We start from the raw sequence: 14187 nt of genomic DNA on the forward strand, positions 1-14187 counted from the left end.
GAAGGGAACCCTCTTACACTGTTGGTGGGAATGCAAGCTAGTACAGCCACTGTGGAGAACAGTGTGGAGATTCCTCAAAAAACTGGAAATAGAACTGCTATATGATCCATCAATCGCACTCCTGGGCATACACACCGAGGAAACCAGAATTGAAAGAGACACATGTACTCCAATGTTCATTGCAGCACTGTTTATAATAGCCAGGACATGGAAGCAACCTAGATGTCCATCTGCAGATGAATGGATAAGAAAGCTTTGGTTCATATACACAATGGAGTATTACTCAGCCGTTAAAAAGAATGCATTTGAACCAGTTCTAATGAGGTGGATGAAACCAGAGCCTATTATACAGAGTGAAGTAAGCCAGAAAGAAAAACACCAATACAATATACTAACACATATATATGGAATTTAGAAAGATGCAAATGATAACCCTGTATACAAGACAGCAAAAGAGACACAGATGTATAGAACAGTCTTTGGGACTCTGTGGGAGAGGGTGAGGGTGGGATGGTTTGAGAGAATGGCATTGAAACATGTATATTATCATATGTGAAACGAATCGCCAGTTCAGGGTCGATGCATGTTATAGGATGCTCGGGGCTGGTATGCAGGGATGACCCAGAGGGAGGATAAGGGGAGGAGGGAGGTGGGAGGGGGGTTCAGGAGGGGGAACTGATGTACACCCGGGGCGGATTCATGTCAATGTATGGCAAAACCAACCAATATAATATTGTAAAATAATTAGCCTCCAATAAAAATAAAAATTAAAAAAAATAAAAAACTTTTATGCTTCACCACTAAGAACCTGAAAAGACAACCTACACAATGGGAGAAAATACCTGCAAATCCTTTATTTGATAAAGGACTTATATCCAGAATATAGAAAGAACCAACCCTTACAACTCAATAATAAAGACAAATCTGGGGTTTCCCTGGCGGTCCAGTGGTTAAGACTCCTGAGCTCCCACTGATGGTGTGTGGGTTCCAGTCCCTAGTTCGGGAACGAGGATACCACATGCCACATAGCACATTAAAAAAAAAAAAAACCCTTACCCAAATAAAAAAGGAAAAAAGGATCTGAACAGACATTTCTCCAAAGAAAATATACAAATAGCCAATAAACATGAAAAAAAAGTGTTCAGTATCTCTCATCATTTGGGAGATAAAAATCAAAACCACAAGATACCACTTTACACCCACTAAGAGGGAACGTCGACATTCTAGGAATCAGTGAACTAAAACGGACTGGAACGGGTGAATTTAACTCAGATGACCATTATATCTACTCCCGTGGGCCGGAATCCCTTAGAAGAAATGGAGTAGCCATCATGGTCAACAGAATAATCCGAAATGAAGTACTTGGATGCAATCTCAAAAACGACGGAATGATCTCTGTTAGTTTCCACAGCAAACCATTCAATATCACGGTAATCCAAGCCTATGCCCCAACTAGTAACGCTGAAGAAGCTGAAGTTGAACGGTTCTATGAAGACCTACAAGACCTTTTAGAACTAACACCCAGAGAAGATGTCCTTTTCATTATAGGGGACTGGAATGCAAAAATAGGAAGTCAAGAAACACCTGGAATAACAGGCAAATTTGGCCTTGGAGCACGGAATGAAGCAGGCTAATAGAGTTTTGCCAAGAGAACACACTGGTCATAGCAAACACCCTCTTCTAACAACACAAGAGAAGACTCTACACATGGACATCACCAGATGATCAACACCGAAATCAGACTGATTATATTCTTTGCAGCCAAAGATGGAGAAGCTCTATACAGTCATCAAAAACAAGACCAGGAGCTGACTGTGGCTCAGATCATGAACTCCTTATTGCCAAATTCAGACTTAAATTGAAGAAAGTAGGGAAAACCACTAGACTGTTCAGGTATGACCTAAATCAAATCCCTTATGATTATACAGTGGAAGTAAGAATTAGATTTAAGGGACTAGATAGAGTGCCTGATGAACTATGGACGGAGGTTCATGACACTGTACAGGAAACAGGGATCAAGACCATCCCCATGGAAAAAAAATGCAAAAAAGCAAAATGATTGTCTGGGGAGGCCTTACAAATAGCTGTGAAAAGAAGAGAAGCAAAAAGCAAAGGAGAAAAGGAAAGATATAAGCATCTGAATGCAGAGTTCCAAAAAATAGCAAGGAGAGATGAGAAAGCCTTCTTCAGCAATCAATGCAAAGAAAGAGAGGAAAACAACAGAATGGGAAAGACTAGAGATCTCTTCAAGAAAATTAGATACCAAGGGAACATTTCATGCAAAGATGGGCTCGATAAAGGACAAAAATGGTGTGGACCTAACAGAAGCAGAAGATATTAAGAAGAGGTGGCAAGAATACACAGGAGAACTGTACAAAAAAGGGCTTCATGAACCAGATAATTACGATGGCGTGATCACTCACCTGGAGCCAGACATCCTGGAATGTGAAGTCAAGTGGGCCTTAGAAAGCATCACTACGAACAAAGCTAGTGGAGGTGATGGAATTCCAGTTGAACTATTTCAAATCCTGAAAGATGCTGCTGTGAAAGTGCTGCACTCAATATGCCAGCAAATTTGGAAAACTCAGCAGTGGCCACAGGACTGGAAAAGGTCAGTTTTCATTCCAATCCCAAAGAAAGGCAATGCCAAAGAATGCTCAAACTACCACACAATTGCACTCATCTCACACACTAGTAAAGTCATACTCAAAATTCTCCAAGCCAGGCTTCAGCAATACGTGAACCGTGAACTTTCAGATGTTAAAGCTGGTTTTAGAAAAGGCAGAGGAACCAGAGATCAAATTGCCAACATCTGCTGGATCATCGAAAAAGCAAGAGAGTTCCAGAAAAACATCTATTTCTGCTTTATTGACTATGCCAAAGCCTTTGACTGTGTGCTGCTGCTGCTAAGTCACTTCAGTCGTGTCCGACTCTGTGTGACCCCATAGACGGAAGCCCACCAGGCTCCCCCGTGTAGTTCACAATAAACTGTGGAAAATTCTGAAAGAGATGGAAATACCAGACCACCTGACCTGCCTCTTGAGAAATCTGTATGCAGGTCAGGAAGCAACAGTTAGAACTGGACATGGAACAACAGACTGGTTCCCAATAGGAAAAGGAGTACGTCAAGGTTGTATATCGTCATCCTGCTTATTTAACTTAAATGCAGAGTACATCATGAGGAACACTGGGCTGGAAGAAGCACAAGCTGGAATCAAGATTGCTGGGAGAAATATCAATAACCTCAGATATGCAGATGACACCACCCTTATGACAGAAAGTGAAGAGGAACTAAAGAGCCTCTTGATGAAAGTGAAAGAGGAGAGTGAAAAAGTTGGCTTAAAGCTCAACATTCAGAAAACTAAGATCATGGCATCTGGTCCCATCACTTCATGGGAAATAGATGGGGAAACAGTGGAAACAGTGTCAGACTTTATTTTTTGGGGCTCCAAAATCACTGCAGATGGTGATTGCAGCCATGAAATTAAAAGACACTTACTCCTTGGAAGGAAAGTTATGACCATCCTAGACAGCATATTAAAAAGCAGAGATACTACTTTGCCAACAAAGGTCCATCTAGTCAAGGCTATGGTTTTTCCCGTGGTCATGTACGGATGTGAGAGTTGGACTGTGAAGAAAGTTGAGCGCTGAAGAATTGATGCTTTTGAACTGTGGTGTTAGAGAAGACTCTTGAGAGTCCCTTGGACCGCAAGGCGGTCCAATCAGTCCATCCTAAAGGAGATCAGTCCCGGGTGTTCATTGGAAGGACTGATGCTAAAGCTGAAACTCCCAACACTTTGGCCACCTCATTTGAAGAGTTGACTCATTGGAAAAGACCCTGATGCTGGGAGGAATTGGGGGCAGCAGGAGAAGGTGACGATAGAGGATGAGATGGCTGGATGGCATCACCAACTCACTGGACATGGGTTTGGGTGAACTCCAGGAATTGGTGATGGACAGGGAGGCCTGGTGTGCTGCGATTCATGGGGCCGCAAAGAGTCGGACACGACTGAGCGACTGAACTGAACATGTGGAATGATACAACAAAATTGGATTATGAGTTTTAGGAGGGATGTAGAGAAATCAGAAGCCTCATATACTGCTGATGTGAATGTGAAATTGTGCAGCCATATTGAAAAACAGTAGGACAGTTCCTCAAAAAGTTAAACATAAGCGTTACCACATGACACAGCAGTTCCACTCCTAGGTACATACTATCCACCCACATAATGAAAAAAGATAAATGAAAACATATGCCCACACAAAAATGTATACACAAATGTTTACAGCAGCATTATTTAGAATAGCCAGAAGATGGAAATAAATGTTTATCAACTGATAAATACATAAACAAAATGTGGTGTTTCCACAATGGAATGTTATTCCCCAATAAAAAGAAATGAAGTAATGATACATGCTACAACTTGGATGAACCTGGAAAACATGACCTTAAGTGAAAGAAGCCAGCCACAAAAATGCACATATGATTCCACTCATATGGAAGTCCAGAATAGAGAAATCCATAGATCCTCTATTAGATCTACAGAATCCATAGATCTGTAAAATCTCTACAGGGATTCATAGTTGCTTACTGCTTGATGAGGCATGGGGTGGGATGAGGAGGATGGAGAATGACAGCTAATGGGTAGGGGGTTCTTTCTGAAGTGATAAAAATGTTCTAAAGTTGGTCATGATGATGGCTGCACATATCTGAATATACTAAAACCCACTGAATTATATACTTTAAGTGGATGAATTGTATAGTCTGTAAATCATATCTCAGTTAAGCTGTAAAAAAAAAAAAAGTCTTCATGTACTGTTGTAGAATAATCTCAAAAATATTTTGTTAAATAAGAAAATAAGATGCAGGAGTTAAAAAAAAAAGTTATTCCATATCCTGTATGTGGGTTGTGTATCCTATAGTTACATGAATCTATAAATGTGTTAAAACTCACAGAACTATACAACAAAAGAAGAAAAAATTTTATTGTATGATGATGTAAATACATAAAATCTTTAAAAATACCGTAGAACTGAGAGAGGAGAGATACTGTCACCGGAGTTGGTAGTTCTGGTGGTGGACATTGGGAGAAGCTTCAAGCAGCAGCTTACACCTGCAAGTACCTTGAAGGATGGTTTGGCTCTGGACAGATATTTAAGGAGAGTTTTGATAAAGAAAAGAAAATCATTTCAGACAAATGTTTACAATGGCTAAGACTACAGAGTAGGGAATTTCTTTTTTTTTTTAATTGGAGTATAATTCCTTTACAGTGTTGTTAACAGGGTGGGGAATTTGTGACCATCTGGGGAGCATTAACATAACTCAGTGGTAAAAAAAAAAATCCACCTGTCAACACAGGAGACACAGGTTCAGTTCCTTGGTTGAGAAGATCCCCTAGATCTTTCCACTGCAGGATCTTCCCACTCCAGATTTCTTGACTGGGAAATCCTTTGGACAGAGAGGAGCCTGGCGGGCTACCGTCCATAGGGTCACAAATAGTCAGACGTGACTTAGCAACTAAACAACAAAAGGGAGCATTAATTGTTCAATGGGATGCATACAGGAAAGAAAATAGATTGTGGATTTCCCTGTGTGTCAGGTTAAGAACTGAACACTTCGTTGTATGGTCACTGATAAGTCATCAAAGGTACTTGATGAGAATTCTGCCTTAGGGATATTATTCCATAGAACTGCTAACACATTAAGTTTAGACCAGTTAGAAGCCTGTTACATTAATTTAGTTAGAAAATGAAGGACTAATACAGGTGGTGGAGATCTGAGATGGGAACAGATGGAATCAATATTGTGAAGAATGTGGAGCTGGCTGCTGCTGCTACTGCTGCTAAGTCACTTCAGTCGTGTCCAACTCTGTGTGACCCCATAGATGGAAGCCCACCAGGCTCCCCCGTCCCTGGGATTCTCCAGGCAAGAACACTAGAGTGGGTTGCCATTTCCTTCTCTAGTGTGTGAAAGTGAAAAGTGAAAGTGAAGTCGCTCAGTCGTGTCCGACCCTTAGCGACCCCACGGACTGCAGCCTACCAGGCTCCTCCATCCATGGGATTTTCTAGGCAAGAGTACTGGAGTAGCTTGCCATTGCCTTCTCAATGGTGGAGCTGGCTAGAGAGGAAGAAAAAAGTCCCAAAAATTGGCCCTTCAGTTTTGAGCCTATGTGACTGGGATGATAATACTGTTAGGAAAAGGAAGGAAAAGCAGAGAAGTTGATGAGTTTAGGTTGGGATTTGTTTAGTTTGAGGAGCTAAGAGATCTCTAAGTAAGGGACTTAATGGCAGACAAGGAAGCCTGTGGTATGGTCAGCACCACACCTACAGATTAAACCAACCTTGCATGGAAAATATTTTGGGGTAAAAATCTAGAAAGTTCCAAAAGGCAAAACATGAATTTGCATCACACTGGCAACTATTTACACAGCATTTAGATTGTATTAGGTACTGTAAGTGATGGGTTCAAGAATTTACATGGATTAAGGGGAATAGAATACAAAGTATGTATTCCACATATACAATGGAATGTAACCTCAATAAAGTTAATAAATGTAGAGAGGATAGCTTAATAAATGCACTGAGGCAGATAACTATCCATTTTGTTTAATTTTGATCTCCTGTTTAAAGTATGTATGTAGCAGCAATCAGAGCAGTGGTTGTTTATGGTAGGGCTGAGATGGACTCAGGGGCATAGGGAAAACGTTCTAGGGTAACAGGAATGTTCTATAATTTGATTAGAATGTTGGCTACATGTTTTGGTCACAATTCATTGAAATGTACATTGTCTGTACATTCCACTCTATGTAAATTTTATAGCAGTTTTAAAAAGGGAAATCTATCTATAAACGTCTAAGACGTCATTAAATTAAAAAAAAAAACTTCTGAAAAAGAATTAAAAAAGCAAACTGTAAGGTGAGACATACAATATCATACCATTTATTTATAAGAAAGGGAATAACTCTTTCTGTGGATCACTTGTGTATATATGTAAATGTCTCATGGTTCTTGGGTCAAACTGCCCTCCTCCACCAAGAGGTCCTTCCTCCAGGATCAGTCTTAGTGCTCTCAGGGTTTCTTTCTAGGATGTAAAGACAGACTTTTATATTAGCTTAAGAGTAAATCTCTCCACTGTTCATAATACTTATTGGTATAATAGTCTCCAGTGAAGAAAAATACTCTTTCAGGAAACTATACCTAAAAAACATGATGTGTTTGTATAAGGATTTTGAAAACTAGTACATCTTCAGAAGCAGCCTTGTATAAGGGGACTGAATGGGTTGAGTTCTTCTCCTGACTGCCACTTGATTAGACTGATATTTTGGAGCAACTCCTTTCATCTCTCTGGGCTTCATTTTTCTTTTGGTTAGAAAGAATGGACTGAACTGATGACTGAGGGTCCATCCAGGTCTAAGATTCAATAAACTCTGTTCCTTCACACAGACCTTGTATGAAATAGGTCACCTCACCTACAGTAAACATGTGGAAAGTCAGCTTTTCTCGTTTATATTTTGAAACAGGTGACAACCAAAGCCAAGCAACTGAAGGATTCAGTTACATGCTCCCCAGGTGAGTCAGCACCCACTCCATCCCAGTAATCTCAAGCCATGTCTTCAAAATAACCCCCCTTTCACAACTGCTTTAAAAATGATGGTGTTTAATAGTTGTGCCCAATGGACTCTACTGGTCATCTCTCTAAAAAGGGTCCATTCACAAGCACCCACCAGCCAATCCAGCCCTGCACACACAGTGGTGCTAAGATGCACTTAAATAAGTTTGAGGAGCTGTAGAAACCTTGTTCTTCTTTCGTATGGGGGGAGCAAGGGGGAGGGGACACATGGGAAAGCCAGTCTATACTGTTTTTCCACACTGACCACAGTTGCCACCGCACACACAGAGCATCCTTGAGAACAGACCAAGCAGCTTCCCCAAGAATCTATGTTTTTCAGAATCTATTTTCTCAAAGACTAAATGGAATTTTGTAAGAGCCCCATACTGTTTGCTTGAAACCAGGAAGAAGTGCCTCTTCAACCTTCCAACTCTACTTAAATACAGGTCCCTGTACTCTATGTAACCAGCCAGCAACCAGCAAACCCTGAGATCTGGAAACATCCCCCTGGGGAGGAAAGGGGGTGGATGCTAAGGGCTCAGGGGGGAGGGCATTCCTGATTGCTTTCCCACCAGGACAGCTGTCCATCTGGCGTGAAGGCAGAAACCGGCAAAGAGCTTTCCGTGAAAGATGCTCCCCTCCAAGACGGTCTCCAGAAACATGCTCTTGAAAAGGCAGCGGGGAGTTGGACGGGTCTTTCTAGAGAGTTGGAGGGGTCAGGAGTATGTGAGGAGGGCAGGAGAACATTTGGGAGGGGTCTCTGAGGTGACACCTGTGGGTGGTGGTGGCGCAGGGGCAGGGCCCAAGGCAGACAGCGAGCCCAGTGAAGGGTCTGACACATTCAGTCTGCTGACACTCCTGGAGTTAGCAGCAACCCTGGGTCCTGAAGAACATCCTTCCTAACCTAGAGAGTAGGTGGTTACTCCCTGCACTTCCTCTGATCACAGCCGACTCTGGAGGCCCCTGTTCCTCAGAGTGGTGGAAGGACCACGGCCCGGAATCAGACAGAAGTGAGTTCAGATCCCAGCTCTGCTGCTGCTGAGGCTGACGTCCCTCCCCAGAACAACTGGGGTAGTGATGGCTGTCTTTCTAGAATACTGGGAACGTTCAGTAAAATACACGCAAAATGCCCACCACTGTCTGCTGCGGCGGCCACACCACCGTGGCTCTTGCTCCCTGAACCGACCTTGCCTCTCCTCCGTGTGTCCCTCCACACAGGGATGGTCAGGCTCTCGGAACTCAGATCCACAGCTCAGAACCCCAGGCCCCCCAGGACCACCGCAGCCTTGCCGGACAGCATCATCACCCAGCGGGAAGAGGCCCAGTCGGCCACGGAGGAGGAGGAGGAGGAGGAGGCGGCCGAGTTGGGGGCAGAGGCCGCGGAGGAGAGCCGGCCGCGGAGGCGGAGGCCGGCCCGGGCCGCCGAGCCCGAGGAGCGGGTCCGGGGGAAGAGGCAGAAGGACTTCGACCTGTCAGAGCAGCACGAGTCCAGTGACGAGGAGAGCCAGCAGAGAACGCGCGCGCGAGCCGCAGAGGAGCCCTGGACTCAGAACCAACAGAAGCTTCTGGAGCTAGCGTTACAGCAATACCCGAGGGGATCCTCTGACCGCTGGGACAAGATAGCCAAGTGTGTCCCGTCCAAGAGCAAGGTGGGTGACGCCCGGAAGGCAGGCCTCTGGGGGCTCCCGGCCCGACCGGCCCTCATCTCCGCCTCCTCCCATCCTCTTTCCATCCAGCCCGTCCCTCCCCTGCCAGCTGCCTTCCGGTAGGCTTCCTCTGACAGGGTGTGAATCTGTGCACTAGGCTGAGCGCAAATGAGGTCAAGAGTCTAAGTGTCACCATTACACTGACCAGTTATTCTCATCGAAAACCCCATGCACAGAACATAAAGTTCCCCATGACAGTGCTGCCAACCTTCTGGAGCCTTCGTTCTGCCAGTGGGGGCTGGGCCAGGGGAGGGACTGACAGGCGGACACCAGGCCCAGGATCCAGCTTGCCCTTGCAGCGCTGCCCGCCCCGTTTACAGCTCCTTGAACACGACCGCAGAGGGCTCCCAGGCACCAGCTCAGAGGGGGCGGGCGGCCCCTGTGCAGAGGCAGGCCCCGCCGACTCCCATGTGATCTTCTCAGCTCTGGCCCTGCCTGACACACACAGTCTCCTGGGCTTCTTTCCTCTTACCCACACACTTTGTCTGAGACACCAGGAACACTGAGAAATCAAAAGAGCCGATCTCTGCTGCCTTCTGTGCCCACCACTCAGTAGCCTGTGGGCACACTCATGTTCATTTACATTCTTTTTTTTTTTAATTGAAATTCAGTGTTGGAAAATCTAGCTTGTGGCCATAGATGTCCCCATGTGTATAGGTCTAGTTTATCTCCTTTAAAATGATGAAGTTGAGAATTCCTGAGGAGAAAAATAAACCATTAGCAGTTGATTTGTTTAAGAAATACAGCTCCTTCCTAGCCCCTCCAACTGATTTGCCAGAAGAAATGATTTTCCTTGAATTCCTCCAGCATTTGTGGGTACACAGGCATTTACAGGTGGGATGAATTGACAATGGCTTCAAATGAAGGAGCTGTAACCATGAATTCCTGGGGGTGGGATGCTCAAACTCACTGCCTGGGGGGTTTGGAAACCTTCCTGTTTCAGGGAGGAATGTCCTCCAAGGGGTCCTTCCCTTGAAGCCTGACATCAGAACCAAGTCCAGGGGAGGTTCAGCCATCCCTGCTGGCTCGCTGCCCCTGGGTGACTCCCTGGACGTGGCCCTCAAGCCACTGGGTGACTGGGGCCTGAGAGAGGAGCCAGGCCCCCGGCACCGCCCCAGCAGGCCTGCTGCTCAGAGCCCAGAGCCCCCATGTCCTCCAGTGGAGAGCTGGGCCGCTGAGCACCACATCTCGCACTCGGCTCTGCCAGGGGCAGAATAGTTAAAAAAAGGCTGATATTTTAGGCAGGTGGTCCTTGGGGATGCAGAAGAGGCACTTGTTATTAGATGTTTCTCTTGGAACACTACTAAAGCCAAAACCCCAGGAAGAGAGTGAACACTCATTTTTTGTCCCAGGCAGCAGATAAAGTCATCTGCAGCAGACCACAAACCAGTGACCTGGTCTCCCACGTGACCTTAAGTTAGTGAAGGGTTACAGTACCTCTGGGGTGTTTCCGAACAAACAGAGATGGTTCTGGAAAGTACCCTGTGATATACAAGGGAGCAGCGAGGCTGCTCCGTGCTTCATCAGGGTCCTCACCCCAAGGAGTGGCAGCGACAGGCAGCTGGGTCTTAAGCTGCCAGTTCTGCAGCCTGAGGGGCTGGAAGACCCGCCGCTCCTGGGGAGCAGGGCATGCTCCCCGGGAGGTCCAGGCCAACAGGACAGCCCTTTGTCAGCACTGGGCATGGCAGGCTAACCCCACAAGGGACATGCTGATTCTAACTGTCACCCCACCACCTCTTTCTATCTCTCCAGGAAGACTGTATCGCTAGATACAAGCTGCTGGTTGAACTGGTTCAAAAGAAAAAACAAGCTAGAAGCTGAATCCTCTGGAAGATGATTACCTCCATTTTCCAAAAGGATTATTTTAAAAATCTTATGCAGAAATTTGCATTTTGTACCTCAGTATTTCTATACGTCATGTGCCTTAGTGAAAAAAAATTAAAAATTTAAAATAAACGTTGTGCTACATTGTTTAAACATACTGTGTTAACAGAAAAAACAGATTTGGGTATTTTATAGATTATTTTCTCTCTCATCACCGCAAAGCTTAATTTCCTGGGGACAAACAGAATAGTGCTTTTCTAACAGTCAGGCAAATGTATGAAGGAACATGAGTGAACAAAAGTGTAAGAATTAAAACATAATGTTTCTTTGACCAAAGATCACACCAGTTGATGAGTAGCAGGATGCTGGTATTTTGGGAAGAAAAAAACCTGGTTGGTGTATTGAGCTAGCTAGTAGTAATGTGGGATTATCTTAACTCTGTGTATTAATATGTAATTAATATATGTAATTATATAATATATGGATACGTTATATGTATCTAAAAAAAATTAAGTCTAGATGCACATGGACATAGGTAATAAACTGTGATTTGTAGAAATACATCCCCAACTATAGAGTTTCCAGAGAACACATATGCAAGGTTGTTAGGATCTGATGACTTTGGGTCCCACTTTTCAATATCCAATTTAAAAGTCACTATTTTGTGCCATTAATTTTGAATGAACCGTCACCATCAGCTGTACACTCCTTTTTAAATATGTCATTTGGTCAGGACTTGGAAATAGTTTGCTAAAGTACAAACTGCCTAAACTTGAAAACCATTAAGATCACCAGGACACGTTTCAGGGAGGTGATCTGATAAAATATCTATACAGACATGGTTTTTTTCTAATGACTGAAATGAGGTTCCCAGAGCAGGCTCGGGTGGCACTGGCTCTGTAAGCTTCTAGCCTGAGCAGGACACACGTGGCCCCTGGTCAGCCTGCCTCTGGTGCTGTGAGGGACCGGACCACTCGAGGTGTCAAGAAGAGCAGTGGAGAAACAGCTCCAGGTCATTGTTTCCAGGAACTGGGTCCTCAGGCAGCAGCCCTTGAGTCTCTTCTGGGGGCGGGGGTGGGGTGTGCCTTGCCTGCAGGTCAGGAGCCTGTCAGGGTGGCACCAGGGCCAACAGTTTCTGCCCCAGGACTTTCTGCAGCCAGTGGGGCTGTGAGGTTGTGACTGCATTCACTGAGGGACAAGCCCTGCTCCCCGTTCATATGGGGTGTCTCAGTGAAAAAAGTTGATTCACAGAGGGAACCATGAAGGGACGGTTCCAGTGGCTTGCCAGGCCCTGGGTCCATTCTGTCTCTGGTCCAGCATCAGCCTGTCTTTCACACAGCTTGCCTGTCCAGCTGTGACATTCTGTATCAAGACCACCCTTTTCACTTATGGTGCTTTGAACTGGGTCTCTGTTACATGCATCCCTAAATCCTATTACAAGATGTATGGGCTTCCAGTGTTGGGAAAGCCCCATCGCTGTGGGTCCAGCGATGCCTTAAGAGGTACAGTATAAGATAAAAGGGCCTAATTTGCCTACCAACATCATCTTCTGCACACTCATTAAGGAGGTGTCTCCAGCATGGTTTGTCCTGATGACTGCCCCTGCCACCAGCCCCTCTAAAACCAGAAAGGGGCCCTTTCTGCATGGCCGTCCCTACTTGGGATACAGAGCGGCTAGTTTCGTTGAGGTAGGACCAGTGGGCCTACTGGGGAGGGTTCACGAGTGTAGCAGGACACAGGAGACCCATGGGTACTTCCAAAGGAGGTTCCTGACAGGTCATGTGGGGACCAGGCCTGGCCCCCTGCCCTTCCTGACTCCCAAGGAAGCCCTCCCCAAACCCACCCCCTCAAAGCCCCACCTTGTGACCGCTGTCTACTCATACCTCCAAGGCCGAGCTGTGTGACATCAGTGCCTTGTTTTACCTTTGCCTCAACTCCTTGTCTGGAAAAATAGAGACTAATGGTGGCTGCAACACAGGTTGTTATGATGACAGTCTGGCTTGTTGAAAACAATAAATGTTCCTTTTCTATCTGACCATCCGGACTTCCTGTTGCCATCATTTTCAGTGGCTGCTGACACGCGTGAAAGGGCTGACAGGCCACCAGCCCATCACATGCTCACTTGGCCCCTCACAGATGGAAATCTTGGGCCCTGTGTGGATTCTTGGGGGTCTGGGAACCCTACCACATGGTATGCACAACCTTTTCCTTTTGGATGTGTGGTCCACATCTTTCACTAGGTGCCCCTGAAGGGTTTCTCACCCAGAAAGGTTAACTCCTGTCTCTGCTAGTGTGTTACTCTAATGATAGCCATGGAGGGCCCACGTGGTACAAGAAGAACCCCCAGACTTGGCCTCTGACAAAAGAGGTCCAGGACTTTACCTGGGAGCTCCACCCGACTCAGACCCTGGCAGAGGGACCAGTGGCAGGTGTCTGCTCTGTACAGTGCTTGCAAAGCACTGGCCTGGCCCTGGCACACCCCCCAGCCCCACAGGCTTCAGGGACTTGCCCCCATCCTCCCAGAAGCCTGAGCCTCTTTTCCTAGAGTGATTTTCATTTACTTTCTCCACCGGGGCAAGGGCTTATGGTTCTGTTCTTTACACCAGTGAGAGCACCGGTTTTCAAGTCCCGTCTCACGTTCTCCCGTGTGTGCTCATGAAGCCCGTACTGTTGCAGCAGGTTCCCACCAGAGCCAGTGCTGCTCTGAGGCCAGGCGCTGTCACTTGGCACAGGGACCGGCAGGGCTGGCTGCTGTCCTGGCTGTGCCTGATGATGCCTCCTCACTGAGACTCCAGGTGGATGACGGGTTTTTCTGTGACACTTGCCGTGGGAACCACCTAGCAGTCTCACTCTCTTGTCTCCTTGATTGACCCACGAGTGCCTGGCAAACATCCCAGCCCCACAAGACGAGCTCTGTCTCGACTGGAATACTGCTGCCCAAAGGCCAAGTCTTCCCCTGAGTTCCCTTCTCAGTTTTAGAAAAATCATAAGCAGCGTTCCTGGTCAATGTTCTGGACGCCTTAAAAATGCCTCTTGCCTCTTGGTATG

At 45.9% G+C, this 14187-nt stretch overlaps 1 protein-coding gene across 2 annotated transcripts in view; it reads left to right on the plus strand.

Moving 5' to 3' along the window:
* The window catches only part of DNAJC1 (DnaJ heat shock protein family (Hsp40) member C1), a 197015-nt gene extending 185723 nt beyond the window's left edge, over positions 1–11292 (plus strand). The window contains exons 10-13 of one of the 2 annotated variants that reach the window (XM_088844145.1): positions 7521–7569; positions 8557–8619; positions 8828–9258; positions 11068–11292. In XM_088844145.1, the coding sequence (XP_088700271.1) occupies positions 7521–7569; positions 8557–8619; positions 8828–9258; positions 11068–11136 (612 nt within the window). In that variant the 3' untranslated portion in view covers positions 11137–11292. The remainder of the gene's footprint in view (positions 1–7520; positions 7570–8556; positions 8620–8827; positions 9259–11067) is intronic. The other variant, XM_055428263.2, reaches the window with a different exon arrangement.
* The last annotated feature ends 2895 nt before the right edge of the window (positions 11293–14187 follow it).

Source organism: Moschus berezovskii, chromosome 15 (assembly GCF_049115385.1).
Source record: "Moschus berezovskii isolate FMDL1 chromosome 15, NW_MosBer_1.0, whole genome shotgun sequence".
Taxonomy (NCBI): domain Eukaryota; kingdom Metazoa; phylum Chordata; class Mammalia; order Artiodactyla; family Moschidae; genus Moschus; species Moschus berezovskii.